Source organism: Thermobia domestica, chromosome 13 (assembly GCF_964235325.1).
Source record: "Thermobia domestica chromosome 13, izTheDome1.hap1.1, whole genome shotgun sequence".
In the NCBI taxonomy this organism is placed as follows: Eukaryota; Metazoa; Arthropoda; class Insecta; order Zygentoma; family Lepismatidae; genus Thermobia; species Thermobia domestica.
Genome location: NC_137466.1, coordinates 64,898,202 through 64,922,923, shown reverse-complemented (window position 1 = coordinate 64,922,923; position 24,722 = coordinate 64,898,202). Strand labels below are relative to the sequence as shown.

Below are 24,722 nucleotides of genomic sequence, written 5' to 3'. Positions count from 1 at the left end.
TATCACTAAGTGTGAATAACACTAGTTAACAAATTTAAACTTTTTGTTTGTTACATGAGAAAAATCACCTGATCTTAAAGGAACTTTTTGCGCTGAATTCGAATATGCACTCGGTTTCTCTCCATCACGTACAGTTTTCCCGTAACAGAGGGATTTTCGGGAAATTCCCTCAAAAATTTCCTTTTTTCAGATATTTTATTCCCCTAGCTCCTGTCCCCTTACATATAGTAACATAGAAATTATACCTAAGTATACCTTGATTTATATTTAATAAACCCTAAAAGTTTCGTAAAAATCAATTATTTTTGTCTCATAGTAGTTAAGGAACATTCTAAAAAAGCAAATACACAATAAGTTATCCCAACGTTAAATCCGCAATTAGACCTATTCCGCACGGGGATGAACTTCCACTTCCCGAGCTCCCTACCTACTGGGAAGAGATATGGCCAAAAGACTCTGATGATAATCATGACCTTGATGAACCATCGACATCAACATGTACATCCAAGGATCCAACGTTCATCCCTGACTGTGTTCGCGAGCCACATTTCATCCGGCAATGTGAACTTAATGACCTAGTCCGTGATTTGCACCTGACAAAACAAGAGGCGGAATTTCTGGGATCAAGGCTACAGCAGTGGAACTTATTGGATGCAGAAACGAACATATCAGTGTACAGGAAAAGGCATGTTCAATTTTCAAGCTATTTCTCAATGCAAGATAATGTGTGCGTATGTACGGATATAAATGGGTTGATGGCGGAGCTAGGAATTCCTTACGTTCCAGAAGAATGGAAGTTATTTATCGACGCGTCAAAGGTCAGCCTTAAAGCTGTCCTTTTACATAATGGAAATAAAAAACCTTCTATACCACTTGCGCACTCAGTGAAGATTAAGGAATCCTATGACACCATGTAAACTTTGCTAAATCTTATAAATTACAAGGACCATTGTTGGCAAATATGTTGTGATCTCAAGGTAGTTGGTATTTTATTAGGACTGCAGTGCGGTTACACGAAGTAACAATGGTTTTTATGTTTATGGGATAGCCGAGCTGATGACAAACATTATGAAGTGAAGGAATGGGAACCTAGAGTGAATTACGTACCTGGAGAATGCAACGTCAAATACGCTCCTTTGGTAGATCCTAATAAGATATTACTACCGCCACTTCATATCAAGTTAGGACTTATGAAAAACTTTGTCAAAGCCATGGACACATCTGGTGAAGGTTTCAAGTATTTGCGAGATAAGTTCTCTAACCTGAGTGATGCTAAGATTTCAGCGGGAGTGTTTATTGGTCCCCAAATTAGGAAATTAATGCTTGATGATAGCTTTGACAGCAAGTTAAACAGTGCTGATCTAGCTGCCTGGACAGCATTTAAGTGTGTTGTGAGCAACTTTCTGGGCAATAACAAAGCTGAGAGTTACACAGAAATCGTACAGGACATGATACAGAAATACAAAGAGTTGGGTTGTAGGATGTCTTTAAAAATCCACCTTTTGCACTCCCACCTCAGCTTCTTTCCTGCTAACATAGGTGCTCTCAGCGACGAACAGGGGGAAATATTCCACCAAGATATAATGGCAATGGAGAAAAGGTACCAGGGACGATGGGATCCTTCAATGATGGGAGACTATTGTTGGGGTCTTGTTAGAGAATGCAACATTTCTTACAAAAGAAGGAAGTAGTGTACGTTTTTGTAACCCAATGGAAGTTTCATATATTGTGATAGTTTTGATTGTCTTTACATGACCTTTTGGTACATTTGTATTATTGTTTATTGTAAATTGTCACACTTGTAAATTATATTGTATTATATTTTATATATGTGTTTGTGGTAATAAAGCAAAACGTTTTACCTCAACTTAAGAGATCTGAAAGCATTACTATAAGGTGCAATAAGCAGTACACACAGTATACATACAAACATATTTATTTCTCTAGAAAGAATAAAGTGATTATTACGAAACTTGGAGGGTTTGTTAAATATGAATCAAAGTATACTTAGGTATAATTTCTATGTTAGTATATGCAAGGGGACAATATCTTGGGGTGTAAAATAAACGAAAAGGGAAATTTTTGAGGGATTTTCCCGAAAATCCCTCTGTTCCGGGAAAATCGTACGTGATGGAGAAAAACCGAGTGCATATTCGAATTCAGCGCAAAAAGTTCCTTTAGGAACCGGTATTTCCTTTTATGTAACAAAACCTTTGTTAACTAGTGTAATATATGCCGTACCAATATCATTTCTCTTACAATTATTGTATATACTTTTGCATCTCCCAATACCAGGAAAACTGATTTTTACAAAATTCACTTTAAAATGAACTTTAAATAGCAGAAACTGAAAGAAACAAGAGACGGAGGTAATAATCATTTTAATTAAAACTTCAAACTTATTTTATATTAACCATGCTAAATTGCCACAATTCTGAATGTGAAAAACGTAAAAATACATATATTAACTTATTATTTTATACAACAGCCCATATCAATAAGAAAAAGATTAGATTTATATGCCCCTTCCCCCCACACACATCTTTTAAGTATTGTTTCTCATACACTAGAATAAATACGTACCTCGACAAAGAAGGAAAATATGTACTGCAGCCAAATTAATGTTTACAAAATAAACCCACATTTTTTTAACGAGTCCGTAATCATAACCATAAAAGGACAATTTAAAAAGAAGGAAGTTTAAAGTTCATATAGCAATGACAGAATTTCATCACATAATTTTATGTATACGAAAAAGTACAGATATCAGTTGTTTTAATAATAATAATAATAATAATAATAATAATAATAAACTACTTACTAAAATCAAGTAATTACAATTTAAGGTAGAACGGGTTTCTTTTTTATACTAGGTTGTTCGGAAATAAATTATGGAAGTGCATGATCTCCACATTCAACTCTCCCTGACTCAAAGCGCTGAAGGTTATTTTCAACAGGTGGTCATTACGCCAGAAGTTTAGCTTTAGGTGTCATACGGCATGCATCAGTGATATGCAACATGTTAAGAAAGAGTGATTTTATTGCATAAGTTCGAACTGGAACACAACGTGGAAGAAACATAACTGTAATGTGGTGAGGGCACAGGAAATAGACTTAGCTTCAGAACAGAGAATACCTGGTTTGATTTGATTAGATTGGAATAGAGTTTAGTGTTCTGTTCAGAAGGGTGCTATATGAGATGTGGACCTACAGCTTAAGATCCGAACAATTAAGATCCGAACCATACGAGCTCCAACCGAGAGTCCAACTCGGGTTTCCTGCACCGAAGGCGCGTATGCTAACCATATAGTCATGAGGGAATTTACCTAAATGGTTTGAAAGATTTCATGCTGGTGACCAGTCTCCAAGGTGAGGATGCAATCGAAAAAAGAATGTTTTGAAGGTATGCGTGAAGGAAAACTGATGCACCACCGTCATGGAACTTGACTAATTATAATGTCTTCATCTCAACTATTTCTTACCATCTACACCAAATAGGAAAAATAAAGGAAATAATGGACAACTGGGTCACGCAGGTACTGACAGCATTGCAAACAGCAGTGACTGAACATCTGCAACAACCTTTTGGTATGTCGCCTACTTGATCATACTATAACATGTGACGGGAAGTAGATCCTGTACAATGTCATCAAGCAAAGGTCATCAACTGAACGTCAGTGAAACACCCAAAAATTTAAATAAATAAATAAATAAAAACGAATGTGACACAATATTAAGTTTTATTGTTAATGTGGCACGCACTACTAGGTCCCGCCCATTACAAGCCCTTAAAAAAATAAAAAAAAAAAATAAAAATAACCTGCCAGTGTCACGCAATGTGCACAAATTGAAAAGCACCAGTATTTGTGTAGAAAGCATCCAACTTCGGTCAATACAAAGAGGCCTGTGATGTTCCACATCTTCCACGCCAGGACTGAACGGCACGTACCAGAAATTACAAAACAGAAACTTAATGATTCTAGAGTTTCAAGTATTAGCTTGGTACGATTGATATGTCCAATTTTTAAGTGAGGAAAGTACACATTCCGCATATAAAAAACATACATCCACGAAACAGTAAGCTGACATTCTAACATTTGCCTGATAGAATTAAAGCTTCTTTGATATTTCCCATAAAGATATCTTAGCTGTTGTATGCGTATACGATTGTACAGTTATCCTGTATCACATAATGTCTGATGAAGCCAAAGAGTTAGTTGGCGAAACTGTAACACGTGTTGAATTTTAGTGAAAAAATATATAGTTTTGCTCAGCAAATAATTAGTTTATATTTAAAGCTTCTTGTGAATTCAGTTACATTACACAACTCACTGATTCAATTGTCTGATAAGTACGCTACATGGCATTAATTTTACTCTGAATGTTAATGAAAAGATGCATGTGTCATGCAAAACTGTGCTTGCATAACATTTACACACTTTTTTTTATTTAATTAACATAAATAAAATTTCGAATAGTTGTATGATTCAAGAAACACTAAGGACAGTTGTTTCCAATGTTGGAATAATTAAGCTATATTTTGATTCCTGCTTTACTTAGTTTCGTACTTATTATTCTCGCAGTACTAAATTTCTCGTAGCTTGAAAATTTCAACATCCTGTATTCGAATATATTTTATGTACAATGTATTCTTCAAATCATTTCCCAAATACTGAGTATTCAAAATATTAAGAGGACAATTATTCGACTATAGAGATTGTTCAATTGGAACGTGGACGGAGCTCACAACACTACAATTACTGTATTATTATTGGTGCTAGAAACATTTTCTTCTGGCTTAGGCGCCAGTCATGAGAATCATACGCCTTAATAATATAAAAACAATTTGATACCTGCCAGACCCGTATTTCCAGTTGCCATGGTGACCCGGTGTCCAGGATATTTCGGAGGTGAGGGGCCCGTTTGAAACTGGGTCATTCCGCACGTCCAGTTGCAGTGGTGGTGATTATTATTATTACATGCTTTAATTAGCCGAATATAATCAGAACTAATAAATACTGTTTAAAAGGAAAGTATTTTCACTTCGTTGGATTGTAAAATTTAGTTTGGGAGAAGTACCAACATTTCAACAAATCTCTAAATTCAGAAATAGTATTCTTGTCAATCAAGCACACAAAAATGAAAGCACAGCGAGTGACAGAAAAGCGAAATATTTACTGTACTTACTACCATCTGCAATTATCTGGCGAAGCTTGCCCAGAAGAAGCGTATTTACTTTAAACTGTTCTCTTAATTCATGCTCTAGCACTGAAAGACGATTCACTAGCTTAGTACCTTTCTGTAAGAAAAATAAAGAAGGAAACAAAACAACATAATTATCAACACGATTAGGTAATTCTAAGTTTTACGTCATATCTATCTATCTATCTATCTATCTATCTATCTATCTATCTATCTATATATATATATATATATATATATAGATAGATAGATATAGATATAGATATAGATATATATATATATATAATTTTAAGCCATTCTGTTTTAATACTCCCATAATATAAAAGCAAAATGTTATCTTTAGTATTCAGGAAGAACACACTCTTTTGTACTACAGATTATGTGCCTTTTTTACGTAGTTCACAGCACCAATTGTTATTCTAACACTTTTATTATTTCTTTTTTCACCCGTGCACTATAAAGATCCAAATAGGAAAAAGAAATGAATGCGTTTCTGAAGACTTGGAACAGAATTTACATAAGGATCCATATTCACATGTTAGTATTTTGTATAACGTGAAATACTCATAGACTTCTCTAGTAGAATTTTTGTCCGATTTTTTTTGTTTTAACCATAATTTTCTACGGGAGTCAATTATCAGAAAGGAATATGGGAAGAGTTAGTTGGTACTGTGAAACGAAGGGAAGAAAACTTACCAATCTTCAGTATTAGAGCTGAAATTAAATAATAAATAGAAGGAAAATGTCACTGATTATGCACTATTTTTTCACAGCAAAGCAATTATTATTATTATTAGTGATAAATCGAGGAAATAACCGATTTTTATATTACACCAATTCCTCTATCTAAGATGCAAATTCAATAATATGCAAAGATTAAAAATAGCACGACTAGATCGAGATTCGAACCCCCTCTCCGGCTTACTGTACCGATACGTTAACTATTACGCTACCAGTCTGTGAATTTGCATCTATAGAGAAATTGGTGTAATAAAAATCAGTTATTTCCTCGTTTATCGTATATATAATATACATTTAACCGTCAGAAGTGTTCTGTAATTCAGACACTGGGTTGCTCAAGCATAACAGGAGTTCTAATACAGTTATTGTGGTCTAAGTGACTGAATATTAACTTTAGGAATGGCAACGTATGACTGTTCAGGAAGCAGACTGGGTAGCGTGATAGTAACGAATCAACATAGTAAGCCAAAGACCCGAGTTCGAATGACGCCTCAATCGTGCATTTTTCACTCTTTGCATATCTTAAGTAAAGCAACGTTGCTACGTCAAAAATGTGTGTGTGAAAAATGAACAACTATGGTATTAGCAGCGATTTTGTTTTGATGCAGTCTGTTGATGTTTATAAACTTTTATATCACGTCATCTCTTATTTATCTTTTTCTCGTATTTGTTTGGTTGTTTTTCTATTTGGTTAATTGGAGTTTAACGTCCCTTTCACCACCGAATTATGTAGAATACTTTTAGTATTAATTTTGCATTTTACTGACTAACAAACATTTAAATAATCTTCAATTTCAGTTTTATTATTATTATTATTATTATTATTATTATTATTATTATTATTATTATTATTTGAATTCCTAATTCTGACATTTATATTTCTCTTTGGTTCCTTATATTTAAAGGATTTGTCTCCTTCCTAAGTTGTTGTCTCCTTCTTAATAACCGTTATTACAAATTTACTGCTATTTCTAATGATAATAAGCCTAGTAATAATAATAATAATAATATATATACAGGAGTTGGACAAAAAAATCTAAAACGTTTGCAAAAGTGTGAAAATCATACCTAATATGGTGTGAGACCTCTTTTTGCGTCCAAAGCAGCTTGGATCCGACGTGGAATGGACGTATACAGCTCCTGAATCGTGGTGTGTGTAATTTTGTAAAATTGTTCCTCCAAAACACGCTCCAGTCCTTAATTGATGTTGGTGGAGGGTAATGAGACCGAACACGCCTTTCTAACTCAGACCACAATGGCTCAATGATGTTCAGATCTGGTGATTGTGGGACCCAGGGGAGGTGTGATGGCTCCTGGTCATGCTCCTCAAACCACGCTTTCACCGTTTTTGCAGCGTGACAGGGTGACAAATCATCTTGGTAGATGTCATCACCATCAGGGAACAATATTTGGGCCATGGGTAGAACCTGGTCCCGCTAACTGGCCTCATACGCCTTAGCATTCATCATTCCATGCAGGGCTATGATGGGACCTGCGGAAAACCACAATATCACTGCCCATACTGTAACAGAACCACCTCCATGCTTTACAGTTGGGAGCAGATAGTCTGTATCACAGGCCTGCGACGGTGTTCTCCATACGTCAACACGACCGGTTGTTGGAAACAAGGTGAAGGTTGATTCATCGGACCACATTACGTGTCTCCACTGTTCATTAGTCCACGCCTTGCGGTCCTTGCACCACTGGATACGCCTCTTCGCATTTATTGCTGTGACCAGGGGTTTGGCGATAGCGGCCCTGCCATGAATTTTCATTTTATGAAGTTCCCATCGAACTGTTTTCGATGAAACCGGATTCTGTAGGCCGGAATTGAGTTCAGACGTAATTTTCATTGCAGTGGTCTTCTTTTTAGCTGCTACAATCCGTTTTAATTCCCTACGGTCCCTATCTAACAGGATTGTCTTTCGACCACTGTTGTGCTTTGCAGACGACGCTTGCCCATGAATTGTGTATGCCCTCGTGACATTGGACACAGTGCTTTTCGATACCCCAACAATGTTCGCCATTGTTGCCACTGAAGCTCCAACCAGACGGGCACCAATAATCATGCCCCTTTGGAAGTTTGTCAGATCGCCCATTTTACCGCACCACTTTCATACCACGACACTCACAGGTGAACTGGTTACTGCTGACGGAAGAGGAAGGTCCACATGACACATTGAAAACAAAAAAACGATCGGCAACCGCAACACGTGTTGTACAGTGGAGGACCAAACTCACGTGTCCTGTATGAAGTGTTTTTAGATATTTTTGTCTACTCCCTGTACACACACACACACACACACATATATATATATATATATATATATATATATATATATATATATATATATATATATATATATATATATATATATATATATATATATATATAATTTCTACGATTGTGAATTTGATTTTGCTATAAACTTGTTTTAAATATAAAAAAGTTTACTTTTTTTTCTTTTTAACAGAAAAATAAAGCATAATCAACACATCTACAGTATTTTATAAATTTAATTCTTCACTTTTCAATGGTTACTTTCAAAATAGTTAATGATTGCTAGCGGGGAGGGAGGATTATACATCGCAAAAACACTTTTTTGTCTGTATGTTTTGTACTCAAGATAACTAAAGTGGTCTCAATACTTTAGCAAGATTCAGAGGTTTCTAAATCGGAAGTATTTACTCTGCTTTAGAAGTTTTTGTGTACACGAAACTGTTACATGTATGGGGATTGAAGTGTATATGCCACTAATATCAATGGAAGCTATTTGAATATTAGTTTGAACCTATGAGTACATTTGTAATTTAATCTTTAAAATAAAATGAATTACGTATTGAAATCTTGTTGTATTCTCATTCAAATGCCTCTGCAACCATTTGGCCACACGACATGCTGACTGACTTCTCCCCAATACAACGGAATATGTAGTTTATGGAATTTAGGAAGGTCATATATTAAGTGTAATTCAGGGTCTTTTATCTTTAGCGTCTTCTATTGAGTTCACAGGGAAACTGCAAAGAATATAAAATATCACTAATTTTCTTTACCACCTCGAGACACAGATTAAGAGTATAACTTGAATGGATGAGTTAAATATGGCCTAATTCCAGCACTATTTGTTTTCGGTAAGTTCCAAAGAAATGTGTTACATATGGAACTTACAATTTTTTTTCGACCTATAAACATTATAATAATAGATAGAATTGTATCTGAATGCTACACATTTTAGCTTTTGGAACTATATATGACTTAAATATGGAATGAAATCTTTAAGTTTTATGTCCCACAGTTATGCCGGCTAGGCTAAAGGAGACGATGAGAACGAGAAATGAATGAAATGGTGGAATGGAGAGGGTGGGAGGAAACGGAAGAACCCCGAGAAAACCCATGCACATTATGTTTATCCACATGACTTAAATAAATACCAATCTGACCAAATTTTGGTATAAAATCTGACCAAACCAAACACTTATAAACAGCTGTTACAGGTTTGAATGTATTATTCCCTTGATCAGCCACGTATAATAATGTCTAATCAAGGCAATGATATTTTGCTTAAACCGTAAGCAGGTTAGTGATAATAAGTGTTTGCTTTGATCAGAATTTTATTTTTATTTAAAAGAATCATAATGTTTGCCTGTATTTCCGAAACAACAAACCTTACAGAAGAAACGATCAAAAACAAGGAAAGTAAGGAAAAGTACTGCATCAAAATAAATACAGAATTATATACCGATCTATATTATCTTCGTTTAGCAGTCATATTGTTTAGAATTGAAAGTACAACTATTGGAATCCTGCTTTTCGTTGTCGCCAGAAATGACAAAATTAGTTGGGTAATCCAAGTTCATAAATTTGTTTATTATCTGTCCACAAGAAACAACAACCATTTTCTTTTACCTGAGTTTAACGTCCCACGTTTATGCACCGGGGAGACGACTATGACGAGACTGATGATAATGACAGAATAACGAAAGTTGGAGGAAACGATAAACTCCAAGAAAGCCCACGCACATGGTGTTTGTCCAGCACAAAGTCCATTTACACGAGCTGGGATCGAACCAAGGATCCCGCACGCCAGAGGTAAGTGCTCTGCTAATGAGTCATCGCGGCCCCTTATCCACCTACTGAATTTAGATTAATTTCTTTATTACTATTATTTGATTTTTTCATTATTTCTTTATTACTATAACTTCATTTATAACTCATGAAACGACAATTGTTTTGAAAATCTTCATCTCTTATTTTTGTTCTATCTCATGGTGTGGTTCTTCGATAGAGCAAATGACAGCTAGGAGTGGAATATCTTCAGTATTGAATTAAATTTGAAATCCAATTGAAGTAGCCAATTATTCTTTTGGAAATTGTAAGTAAATTGTGTTAATTTAGTTACAGTCAGTCCACAAACGCATTCATATGCTGAATACTTTTTCCTACTATCGTTGAGTAACTATGTTCACCATACGTTACAAAATTTTATCTTAAGTACCAAGTATTTTTCATGGCATACCTTTCTTAACTTTCAACAGACGTTGTGATAAATGACTCCCTCTGCTATTAACTGACCAAACTTCACCAAGGAAAACCAAAAATTCCGTACTAAAATTCTCTTATACGAAAATCATTGAGTATTTCACGTTATTACTTCTTCCTTGAATATAGTAAGTAACAACACCGACAACGTTTGGAAAGTGATTCCTGACACCAAGATAAGACAAAAAGTATAGACCAACCTGGGTGCACAATGCTTCCTTTCGGAGTTATAGGCTGCCGAAAACATGAAAAAAAAAATGAACTTTAAAGGTTCATAGCTCTAAAACTATGAGACCTACCGTTGTCAGGTCAAGACTTCACTTAGGAACTAGTATATGCTTTTCCTGTGGTACTTCCGCAACAATTTTTATGGTGGTAGTTGGTGAGTACTTCAGATTATAGCCCATAGCAAACCTCCCTCTATAAAACTTGTTGCGGAAGTACCTTAGGATTCTAAAATATGAATTTTTGGATAGCGCACATATTAGTTTCTAAGCGAAGTCTTGACCCGACTACGGTAGGTCTCACAGTTTTGGAGCTATGGACGTTCAGCGTTCAATTTTTCATGTTTTCGGCAGCCCATAACTCCGAAAGGAAGCATTTGTGCACCCAGGTTGGTCTATAGTTTTTGTGTTATCTTGGTGTCAGGAATCACCTCCCGAACGTTGTCGTTGTTGTTTTGAAACACCCTTTATATATATATATATATATATATATATATATATATATATATATATATATATATATATATATATATATATATATATATATATATATATATATATATATATATATATATATCTGCAGGTATATTCCAGACCTCTAGAACACCTAGAACAATTTCAAGTCTGGTAAAAAGCACAGTGGGTTGGAGGTGGAAAGGAGGGTGACATGTAAAAATAATCGCCTATTCTTCCTGTATAAACAACGAACATATATAAATCACCTGAATGAAACTCATTTCACTATTACCTCCGAAAATTAAATCATACTTTATATAGGGATAGTATAAGATAGTGAAGTATATCGATGAAACATGAACAATCATCGTAATTGTCAGGACACCCAAAAACATGTCCAGAAGAAACTCTCCCTATTAAACTCGTATATCTCCTGATGTTTTTCTTTCTCTTTCTTTTCTTTTCCAAGAGAAATTATTCATGCTATATTGTAAGATTTTTTCGAGAGAAATGACTTATCCAGTATAATACATTTGCTAATAAAATAACACCAAATCTTGGTATCATTTTCCAAAAATATCATCCAAAACGTAATATTCACTTCGGTAAGCAACCTTTTCTAGACTATTTCTAAAGAAATAAACCATACCATTTGTAGGTTGTTAATAAAATATGCATCAGCAGTCCTTTTTGAGAAACAGGTCTGAATTGAATTCATTCCATCAATTAACGTTTCCCAAAAGAATTACTCTATAGTGTGTGATGTTAAGGAAATACTTAGTTTTTAAAAAAATGAAGAAAATTGCTGATGTCATGAAAATTGTCTGGACAAAACTCACTCAGTGAACTATCCAAATTGGAATTTTCCAAAGCACATGACATAGGATTGTTACTAAGATGAAGTAGGAATAAAATCACTTATGTAGCTTTTGAGACACCAAAACAACTCCATGCTCATCACTAAACTACCCTTCTACGATTCTTCCCTGAGTAACGAATGGTATTACATTATAGACTTATTAAGTAAGATAAGAAGAAAATCGTTAGAGTAATTTTCGATTCTCATCCTCTAGCAGATTACTTTTGTGTATGGGTTAAGTGGAAAATTAGGAGGAAAAAAAAGTGAAGACTCGCATAATACTTTCAAATTTGTTGTCGATACGCTGCACATTGTAGTCCGCAGGTCTCAGGACGAAAAGGTGGAAGTACATCTCAAAATCACTTCTTCTGTATGAACGGATCACGAAAAGCGAAGTTCCATTAAAATCTAGAGTTCAATTTCTTCCACAACTATCGCCGCTTGAAAGTAAAAGCAGAGAAACGAGCTTGACATAATTGGCCGAGGTCTAAACGCAACGCAACTCTTCAGAAACCAAATCATTTCTCTTTTGCAAATATAGAATATGTGTATTTTCAGTGTTGAAGGAGCGCTCAGATGAACTTTCATTTTTCGTAAATAATATTTAAGTAAAAATACTACAAGAAGCCATTATTTATTAAATCAGATGAGTTTCTTATTTGAACACCTGATCGAGAAACTTAATGTGTACTTGTACCCATTATTCATCATTTTTCATAAATGTTGCAGACATTTATGAATTATGAGCTGCTGGACATTGAAGATAGATAAGCATGAAATCGGATGGCTTCTCCTTAAGAGATATTTTTTCCAGTGTTTTTTCTTCTTCTTCTGTATTGAAAACATGGTTCTTCCTTTGCATTTGTGGTTAACATATCGCTATGTAAAGCATATTCTGCGGTATAATATATTACCGCATTATTAATATTGGCTTGGCGTTCTATTGATATTGTGCGTATTGCAGGATACACATATTTCTGTCTCCCTGGATCCCGCCCAAAGCTGATACACCCGGAGTCTCTGAAGGAACATTTGTTTATTGTTTCAATACTTAATATGAGATACTACTAGTCATGACACTAAAACGTCTGTTCTAAAAAGATATGCATGCCTCGCCTATCGGTTCGTTTTACGAATGTTGTAATGAATGAACTATTTGGTGAGTACAATAGGAAAATACTTCTCTTCAGGGCTGAAAATGGATAATTATTATTACTAATGAATGCGACGCACATTATGAAGGATGCATACATTACTGTTAGAACAACAGTGACAAATAATAAGATATTTTCTGGAAGTTAGCATTTTCGTTAAATCTTTTGCTTAACTTATTTTACAAGATTACATATCTACTACCAGAATGAATTAAAATATTTTATCTCTCATTAATATTATTACTTTTTTATGATACAACTTTATTTTTTACATATACGAGAAAAATGTGAAAATATAACTTACCTCGTCATCCAATTTGTTTCCGAGAGGTCGGTGAATAAATAGAAAATACGTAACAACAGCCCAACAGCACAGAGATACAAAAACAAATATGAAGAATTGATTCTTACGCATTGCAATCTATCCTCACATCATCTGAAAAGAATAAATAAATAAATAAAAGAATCAGTGTTTAAGAAATTATCTATTTACTATGTTCAATGCATTTCACTATTAAAGTTGAATATTCAACATTACAAACCACGAACTATTTACTGTGAAAACTCTAAACAGGTTATTTCAGGCTTTACGTTATGTCATTAATAGATTTCAGATCGATATGTGCTAAAAATTGTCAAAATATGCATGCAACTATGCACTAAAAATTGCGAAAATATGTACTCGAATATACAGTAAAGAGGTAAAATAAAAACAGTACAGTGAAAAATATCTAATAATTCTATTTTCCTTTTGTTGATCAAGTTTAATGCATCTGCTAATGTTAGTTGGTTGGTGTCGGGAGTTTAGCATTTCTTTCAAAACCGAGAATATATGAGACGGGACATACTGCTTAATATGGGATCTGAGCTACCACCCCGAATCGAACGCAGATCTCCTGCCCTGAAGGCACGTACGCTCATCATATAGTCATGAAGGAGTTCTATTTGCTAACGTAAGATAATGTTCAATATAAGTGAGTTACAGTACAAGGAATTTGTACATCAGGGTGTCTACTAAAATTCCAAAATGAAATTTCGTGACTTTTTCGTGACCTTTTCTTTACCAAATCACACAATTTCCTAACATTCTCAAGAGCGAATTTAGGTGCAAATTAGGCCGAATTTTTATCCATACGATAGAAACGTACTTTACTAGCGATTTGGTAGCGGTCTAAAGCCGACCATAGACATTTTTGGTGGTGAATTTTGACGTTTTATAAAACAAAATTTTCCAATATATACTTAATTTGTACAGTTAAAAAAAATCGTGACCCAAAAGCTAAATTTCGTGACTTTTTCGTGACATTCGTGACCGATAGACACCCTGTATATGTACAGAAGAAACTATTCCAAAGGACTGTCATTTTGTCGATGTTAAAACAATGATTGGACTTCAAACTCACGCTCATGTTTCTGAATTTCTGAATTGCAATAAACGACTACACGTTTTTCTGGTAATTTTTCCCTCTATTGTGTAGCACACTTTTATAAACAGAAAATGTCCTTCTGTCTGACAAGTTGTTATAGGGCAACATTCAACTATGAAATCTCCCTTACTGGGAAATCGGAAAAGTCTTGGTTCACTGTGTCTTGAACCACTTGATTTACACATGATATAAATTTCAGACCCGAGTATTTTCACAACAATTGACTGTGGTTTTGGCATAAATGCTTTGCAATTGTCCTGGATGAATTTGGTTATTAATGATCGGAATAGTTCCTATGTGTTAGAGATTTCTAAGTCTTATTCTTTCAATTGTGTTCCTTGCTAATAGTACTGGGAGCTCTAGAGGCAAATGTAATCTTCCCAAAATTTTAGCGGTAAAAGTGGTTCTAAAAAACACCCTTCTTCAAATTTTGAAGGACATTTCAAATTCTGGCAAATGATATTCGACCTTCCAAAAATATGCCCAGGTAAGTATATGATCGCGAAGTTTATGATCTTCTACCCTAAAAATAATTTAATTTTGATCTATGAGAAGTGTACATATTTCGGCCTCCAGAATATGTCTCCTACAACATGTCAAAATATTAGAAAGGTGTATATGTTTTGGCCCTCGGTGTATATGCTACTCGTTTAACACAGTCTTTACAGAATACATTTTTCTCGTCAACTGATAAAGTTTCTTCGACAACAATCCACTACTTATTTGTACGATTCTCCTTTAGCTATCATGATCTCAAATACGATGCACACACAACAGAAAATTTTGTCAACTGGCTTCATTCGTAGGGTTGCCAGACGTCCCGGTTTTCAATGAAAGAACTAACTGTCCCGAAAAAGGCGTTCGGGACGCCTGTTTGTCCCGGTTTTCGTTCTTCAGATTGAAAAAATTCAACCCGCCAAGAACTAATATGTCTCATCTAAAAATGGAAGGTAGTATTACTGACTCAAATGATAACGCAACAAAGAGAAAAATATCTCTTCAATCATAAATGGGAGAGTGGGTCGTAATTGTCGCAATATTTAGAGCCTGTTAAATAAATAAATAAATAAATAAATAAATAAATAAATAAATAAATAAATAAATCAGAATTCGGAATAAGGGACACCAGGCAGCTCTTCCTTATGTTATCTTTTCACATTTTTATACATCCTTTGTGGGGCTTCATTTGTGTTAACTGTATATAGAATGAACTGGAAAATTTTGAGTATTAACGTGGAAAAGACAGGTAATTAAGTGATTATGATCAAATGAGGAGGAACCGTGATCTAATATATATAGTCTGAAATTGGTGTCCCGGTTTTTCGCTTACAAAATCTGGTAATCCTATTCATTCGCTCAATGAAAAATATTGCTACTGTTCAGATGGGTAATAAACGCCGAAAAACAGGTAACGAATATTGTCTGGCTTCAATATATGATTCATGCACTCTATCTCCCCTTTACATAATCTCGGAAATTCGATGGATATATTTTTAATAAATAAATCAACTTCTAATCCAATTACTAACTAGTTCATATTAGCTTTGATGTCTTAAATAACTTGAACTAAAAAAAAAACAACAAAATAACGTTTATTATAAAATAATAACTGTGTGACAGTTTCGCCAACTAAATGAACATATTAGCTTTGCCTTTGCCTCAGACACTGCCTTTGTCTTTCTAGTTCAAATTATTTCTAATCCAAGTAACTGCCTAATTATGAACTCAAGGTTCTTCTGTGCAGGAATTAACTTTAGTGAATTAAGTTTTAAAACTGGGCAGACGTAATACTTCAATGATATATGCACTTACATACAGTGATGGCAGAAATACACATTAATCTTCAATGAAACGAAATGAATTCTTTCAGTTTAACATTCCACGATTATGTCCTTTAAGGTTAAGGGAGACGAATAATTAAAGCAAGCGAATGATGATGGACGAGGAATTGGTGGAATGAAATTTTGTGGGAGGAAACAGAAGTACTCCGAGAAAGCCCATGGACACGATGTTTTCACCACAAACTTACTTGGTCAGAGATCGAACCAGGAACCCCATCCTCTAGAGGTAAGCGCTCTACCACTGAGCCACTGTGTTCCTCTTAACCCCCAAAATATGCATTATATGCACTTTAAAACGTGGTTATTTCATCTGCAGATTAACTATAAGGATATATATCAAGACAGCATATCAATATCAAATTAAGGAAAAACATATAAATATGCAAAACACGAGTTTTAGTTATTAATACAACTGACATGAATTCATTAGGCTGAATGTGATATGTAACTTGGGAATCACAAGAAGTGAAATTAGAACTGACTAAGTTAAAAAAAAAACGCTGATTACAATTATTTAAAAATCATTTTTGTTAATTTTTTAATTTAAATCGATCATTTTGATTGATATCACTTGCACTTGGTTCCTTTAAAACACGGAATAATTTCCTTTTCGTCATTGGTAAACTGAAAGGGTTTCAAGTTTCTTTATTACATGATATTAGAATAAAAGAAAAATCAGGAATTCCTCGATGCTTTTACTGTTTTCTGCAAGGTGTTTTCCACAGCATGACAATTATTCAGTAGCAATACAATATTGCTTACCAAACATCTAAAAGTGTGTTGTCACCGTGATCTTGCGAATTCAATTCACAATGATCGGGCAAAAGAAAGATAATGTATGGTAATCTTTATTTTTCTTTTTAAGTATCTTAACGAGTACTTTATTTTTATACTTTATAACCTTCCACTCATAAATAGAATATTACTGTTTTTTGCTTTAAAATTGTAAAATTATTCAAGGTAAAATTGCATATCAGAATGGATTGGTGGAATGAATATGAATATAAAAATTTAATTTCACGTTATATGTATTTAGTATGACAAAGGTAATAGCACAATATATACGATATTCTAGCAGAAGGATGTTTCTAATGAACAATGAGCTCTTTTCCTTACTACTTTTCGTATTTTTTTCCTATTTATTAACAACTGGCTGAAATCCCCAGTCTTAGTGCAGAAAGAATAGATTTATGGCAAATACCTGAAAATATATTTAACCCCCTTTGGAATGCATACTTGAATCGAATAATAAAAATCAGGTCGACCCAAATGTTCAAAAATTCAAATCAAATGTTGCAACTCTTATTGTTTGCGAAAAATTTACTGAACTTCTTCTATTCTGCATTTTAAAGTATAGAACTAATGATAAACACCTAGGTCATTCCAAGCGTTAATTATGTTGAAAAAATTCATTTTCAATGAATAATGTTATATGCCGAGTTCCATCTCCGTAACATGCGACGATCGTGAGATACTTTATTTTCGGTGTACACATTAAGAAAAATATTATTGAAGCTGCCTCCTCTTATTTCTATGAATAGTTTATAAGCGAAGTCTCAGCTTCCGAACGTGAGGAACTCGGGATCCCGTCCCCCCTTAGGATAAGCATTTATGAAAGTGACATGATAAAACCCCAACTCGAACCAAGTACTATATCTAAATATTCATTTCAAACGGTCCATCCGTTTCCTCGTGGTGACGAGACAAACAACGTCGATTTGAATGTGGAAGTACTGGCGAAATTTTCGAAAGCGCTGAGGAACGTGTCACATTACTTTTAATGTTGAACTTATACACCGAATTTTATCTTCGTAACTTGAAAGGCTCCTGAAACCATCCACTTTTGGCGAAAGTTTTAAATCGTCTTGGAATTCGCATTTTAATCAAAGTAATTTGATAAAAGCTTGAGGTAGGTACTATGTTCAAAAATTCAAAAATGTTCAAAAACTTTTCAGCCCATTATATATATATATATATATATATATATATATAGAGAGAGAGAGAGAGAGAGAGAGAGAGAGAGAGAGAGAGAGATTGATTGATTGATTTTAGTTTAGCGCCCCTTTCAGCAGCGAGGCTATAAGACGTGGACCTACTGATTAACGTGGAATCCGAACCACATGAGCTCCCGCCGGGAATCGAACCCGGGTCTCCCACGCCAAATGCGCGTATGCTAACCGCTTAGCCACGAGAGAGCTCCCAAGAGAGAGCGAGCGAGCGAGAGAGAGAGAGAGAGAGATGGACGGATGTAGGCCTTTCTATTATGGTTAAAATGTTGATACGTATTACCACGATATGTAAAATTCTGAACTAAAAATCGTTAAATAGATTAAGCTATTTCTTCAAGTCTCCTGTACAATATGGAATAACTGAACAAAGGTAAGTACATGTCAAAAATGCATGGGCCATTAACTTTCAGCTAAAACGTTAGATATTTAGTTTAAATTTGCATTATTACGATCCCCCAACCTAGAGGACTAGTGACTGACAGCAGTTTCTAAGAATTGGGTGATAGGGGAGCTACATCCCAACGCCGGGTAGAAAACAGCAAACGAACCATGAAAATAACAAATATCTGTGACTAACAGTGAAAAGTGAACGCCGGAAATGAAACAGGAGTAATTGTAGGTAAGGTATAGGCCTACTAAAATAACAACAGGTAAGTAGTAATAGCCTAGAACGTTGAAAACAGGTTCATGTATGTCTAATCTGGGGCCGCCATCTGTGGAAGTGTATCTATAACATGTAGATACTCGAATGTTCTCATTTAGAACAATTACTCTATATGTATAAACAGCGGAGAGAAACAGATTAAGCGAATAAATAGCACACTAATAATGTAACATGAAGAAATTATCTTAGAAGGACTTGAAACTTAAAAAAAAAAAAAAAAAAAAAAAAAAAAAGTAAATTTTAAAGGGACGCTTATAATAGCTTCCTAGAACAGTAACTTATTGAATCCAAAAAGAACAGTGGGATAAAAGAATGGAATCGGGCAAGGTTCTAGAACACAGGTCCCCCTTCCCATTTAGCTGTAATAAAGACAGAAAGCATCGTGCCCGTCGGGGCTCTAACCCGCCTTTATTCGCTAATGCTCGCTCGGCAATACTATGTGAATTAAACTTTGATACAGAAAGGAACCTAGCTACTAACCTATATAGGGGGACATGTTTTCTAGAACCTGGCCTGGATTCGTGTTTACCATAAGTTATAATACAATCCATGGCAAGTCATTCATTATTTCGATTCAGTCATTCGATTATTTCAGTTCAGTGACTCGGTTCAATCTGTTTCGGAATTTTTGAATGAATCAGTTCTAGTCGCTACGTGGACTGGATATCCAAACCTCTAACAACAGAACTGTTTTAACAATGAAGAAAATTCTAAATTTAAAAAAAAAATGCACGGATTGTTGCCTTCCCTAGGTTATGAAGTTCCTTCCCTAAAAATTTGAAGTCTCTAGGTTGAAATCTGTAAGAGAAATTGTAAATTTTCGTGAAAGGTAAAAAATACATGTGAGATAAGAAGATTGTAGTGACATCTATTGGCAAAACTAGGCCCTTTACACCATCCTTACAGCAAAGAACTTGTCAAGGCCTGAAGAACAATAAATTCAGTCTAATTAAGTAAATGGAAAACACATGATTGATTGCTTCGTAATATCAAAATGTTAAATCACTGGCGCTCCTAAGAGTAATCTCCAAAATTTATAATTAATTGCAAACATAGCTTTTATACTTGCTTTACCCCTTAAAGGGTTCTTGCACTGAAACACTAACAATAATTTCGCGTTTAAATACCTTCAGGTATGAATTCCGGTATTGGAGCGATGAAATAATTCTTATCAATAATTGTTTCAAACGAACTTACAATGAAATAATTACATAATCATAAGTTCCATTCCTAAACGAACATGCCTTACACCTACACTTTGAAAAACTGGAAAGAATCATTAATTCCCTTGGTGTAATATTTTTTTTCTTGTCAATGTTACTGAGATTTTTAAATGTTAAATCACTTCTTGAGGCTAAACTGTTAATTGTACACAGTTATTTGCAGTTAGCACAACTCAAAATATATTTATTTTCAAGAACGTTTGATCTGTAATTTTTTATGGCTAAAATTCAATCGCAGATCACTAACAGATTAATGAGATGGGCCCAACACAAAATTCATTTAAGTTTCCAGTGAAAATTAAGACACGTCAATAACAACAAATTACATCAACAAGACTTTTTTTCTGCTTACCTTGAGTGATTCTCAGTTCAACAAAATTTGATGTACAAAAACACTGCTTAATGAGCTTTTGTGTTCTTTATCATATTATTTCTTGAACACTAATTCATATTTGAATGTAATATTTTAGTCGTGATATACCTATCACCCATTTCCTTTCATTTCTTGAAAATTAGGACCACCACATCCCTCATCACCTCAATTGCCAGCAGGGAAAAAGACGTCCGGGAAAACAAATGACTGTTGGAATGCACTCAAGAAAATTCAATATTAAAAACGCGTCTGCCGTAATATCTAAAGAGGGATACAGTACAAAATCCTACGATCTGAAACGATAATAATCTCGCATTGGGATTTATAGCATTTTATCAAGGAAATTTGAAAATAAAAGGCTTTAAAAATTGTATTTTAACATGAGTTACATGTTTTACTTTTTCTTTGTAATAATTAGAAAGTATATAAATCTGTACACGTGAATTAATTACGTCATTCCTCGTATCTGTTTTTCAGCTTTCGTGTCATTCGGTACAATGTTCATAGTGAGATTAAAACATGTAAGGGTTATAGTCAAAGGTTACAAATAATCATATACAAAGAAAACATATAGCTGAACCAGAAGGAAATAACATGTAAAAATATAATATACAGCGTTTTTTTTTAATTTTTTTTTAAATAAATAAAAGGCACAGACCATCGCACTAAACTTTCTCACTGCAATTTTTTAAACTAAAACACGCTAACCTTTTTCAAAAATTTCCCCTTGTTATTTCTGGAACTCATGAAAATACAGAGTTCCATCAATTCCCTATATGAATGGAATATATGAGGCACGTCCAGAAAATAAGTGTACTCAATTTGTGTAGGTTTCAAAAAAAAAAAAAAAAAATTAAAACTTGTACGCTTACATCAGTACATATGTTAGCTATCCCTCTCGATGCACTTAGTAAGATGATTGATTAATTTTTATATCAAAGCAGTCTGTCGCCACCTCTTTTGCCCAATTCTTTATCTCCACCTTCACTTCCTCATTAGTTGAAAAATATTCTCACTCATGTGAATTTTCAGGAAGGTGAACAGATTGTAGTCTGAAGGTGTCAGGTCAGGAGAATGCGCATATCAGTTAAAATCGACGATCTTCCACTCCTTTGCTCATCGTGCACATCATTATGGCCGTTTTTAAATTCACACACCACTTAAATTCATAATTCTTCGCCATAAACTGAATTGAAACTGAGTTTAAAAACTTCAGATGAAGTTTTTTTCCTTCACAACGAGATTACAGATAACGCTGCGAATGTCGCACTCGATGGCAGATTTTATCGATATCTTTCACGGGAGACGTTATTGTGTCCAGCTTTGGTCGTAGTGACGCATGATTGGGCTCGCTGGAATACGTAGGAACTAAGCTACACGGCAGTGTGACCAACATAGCAATAGCAAATTCCCTCTGGCCGCGAGGGCCCTAGTACAGTTATTTTGTGGGCATGCCTCGTACTTGATTGAATGTGCCATTTGAAGAAGGGATGCATTCCAATATTTGAAAAAATAAGATTTTGTTACGTAAAGGGGTTTCGCGCTACAGAGTAATCTAATTTCGATTGTCAAATACACACAAGACTACATTGCAATATAGTTAGTCCTGATAATTCGTGATTGTAGCATTCGGCGAAATGAGATTTTCCAATTTGAAACTGATCAAAACTTACTACGAAAGATTGCGGGGTGTCACCCTGATTTTATATTGATCATATGTTCAGTCGATTCCTTTTTACATATGAAACAATTAAGCAACCGGAGAAATCCTCGAACGCAAGCGTGTTTGAATTATGAGCGTTAAAAGTTCAAAATTGAACAGATTTTGCAGAAAATATGAAGTACCATTTCTTGAGATAGATGCTTCCTTTTTGGTATCGGAGTTTTCTTGTGTGCCCAACACATTAGTGAGGTCAAAATGTACGCAGTTTGCAAGATAAGAGTACGTATTGGGGAGGATGTGAAGGGTAATTACGTCAAAGACTTGCAAATTGCCTCATGTTTAGCACACTGGGTCGATAGGCTAAAAAAAAAAATGTATTTACTAACCCTATTCGACTATATTGTCATTCAAATATCACTTTCCTGTGTGGCTACCTTCAAATTGAAAAATGACATTTATCTCCATAACGCTTTGCCAGACGTGCGAAATTTAATCAAGAACGTCTTGGTATTCGCATTTAATCTTGTGATAGTCTAGGTAGGAGATACCAATATTTTCTCCAAAGGCTCTGTCGCTAATGTGTTGTTTTCCCCGGATCAGATATCCAGCAAAAATTTTGCACTGGGGCGCACTATAATATAGTATTATATATAGAAAACAAAAATCAGTTTATTGTTAAAACGAAGTTAAGTGAAATAAATTATCTGCCATAGGCTGGCACTGACATTGAATACGAATATCAGTTTACAGCATCAGTGTTCCATTTATAGTCAATCGCGTAGAATTGGCGATTCAAACAGCTCGCGCAATTTCAGATATATATATACAGGGTGTTTCAGATAAAACGTCCAGTGCTTATAAATCCGAAAAGGCTGAGAATAAAAAGATGAAACAAAAACTGAGATAGGAAAATGTCATAGGGCGCATGACATGGTGTTGTCGTGGTGACCCACAGGGCCGCCTTTCAAGGGGGCCCAGGGGCCAACTTCAAATTTTCAAATGGGAACTTGTATTCTATCATACCTCATTCAATAGTCCTTGAAATACGAAACAACTTTTGTATGAAACAATTTTCGATTTGGGGCACCGTTTTCAAAATGGCCGCAAAAAGTCCTGTATTAGTTTGAAGTTGGCACCTAGGCCCCCTTCACTGAGTTTCCTGAGGGTCACCACAACAACATCACTTGATATGCTTTATCATCGTTTCTATCTCAGTTCTTGTTTCATCTCTTTATTATCAGCCGTTTCTGATTTAGGCCTATAAGCACTGGACGTTTTATCTGATACAGAACCCACTTTTTGCGACCATTTTGAAAACGGTGGCCCAAATCGAAAATTGTTTCCTACAAAAGTTGTTTCGTTTTTCAAGTACTATTGAATGAACTATGATTCAATACGTGTTCCCATTTGAAAATTTGAGGTTGGCCCCTGGGCCCCTTTGATGGAGGGCCCTGGGAGTCACCACAACAACACCGTGTGATGCGCCCTATGACATTTTCCTATCTCAGTTTTTGTTTCATCTTTTTATTCTCAGCCGCTTCGGATTTATAAGCACTGGACGTTTTATCTGAAACACCCTATATATGCTGCTTATGGGAAAATATTGGTCAAACTTCAAAGAATATTTGAAGATATTCAGCAAGAAAATAAGACGAAAGATAAAAGTTGATCAGCGGGAATATACGCATAAAGCTGTAAACAAGATGGCTTATATTCTCGAGAAAGCCGCTATTTGCATCCGTCGTCGCTATCCGATTATTTATTTTTTGACCATATTTTTCGCCGAATCGTAAAATGTTCCCTGAAGTTTGGCTCCTATTTTCCAATAATCGCCATTAAAATCCGTTGATTATTTTTTTTTTTTTTTTTTTTTTTTTTTTTTTTTTTTTTTTTTTTAATGGTTAGCAATCAGATATTGAAACATCGTCTTCTACAATCCACAAGAGGCTGGTTGATTTGGAGTCCCGTTTACGTTAGCCCCGCGGCAAAGTGTTTCGGAGACAAATAGGGATAGCAAATACATTTTATCAGCATATCGATTCGGTATACCAAACAGGAGGCAATTTGGAAATTGTAAGATGCCATTACCCTTCACGACCTTCCCAATAAGTGTCATCTTGCAAAATGTGTATGTTTTGACTTCACTAATGATTGGGCACTCAAGAAAACCCTCCGATACCAAAAATGATGGGTATATCTCCCAGAAAGTATTATTATTATTATTATTATTATTATTATTATTATTATTATTATTATTATTATTATTATTATTATTATTATTATTATTATTATTATTATTATTATTATTATTATTATTATTATTAAGTAAGCTGGTTAAGAATGATC

General features: G+C 34.6%; 1 protein-coding gene across 1 annotated transcript in view; it reads right to left on the bottom strand.

Moving 5' to 3' along the window:
• Positions 1-20,944, bottom strand: part of Mgat1 (alpha-1,3-mannosyl-glycoprotein 2-beta-N-acetylglucosaminyltransferase) — a 79,408-nt gene extending 58,464 nt beyond the window's left edge. Inside the window, exons 1-3 of the mRNA XM_081735833.1 lie at positions 20,693-20,944; positions 13,481-13,612; positions 5,188-5,299 (exon numbers count right to left, since the gene is read on the bottom strand). Of these exons, the coding sequence (XP_081591959.1) occupies positions 5,188-5,299; positions 13,481-13,591 (223 nt within the window). The 5' untranslated portion in view covers positions 13,592-13,612; positions 20,693-20,944. The remainder of the gene's footprint in view (positions 1-5,187; positions 5,300-13,480; positions 13,613-20,692) is intronic.
• Between the last annotated feature and the right edge of the window lie 3,778 nt (positions 20,945-24,722).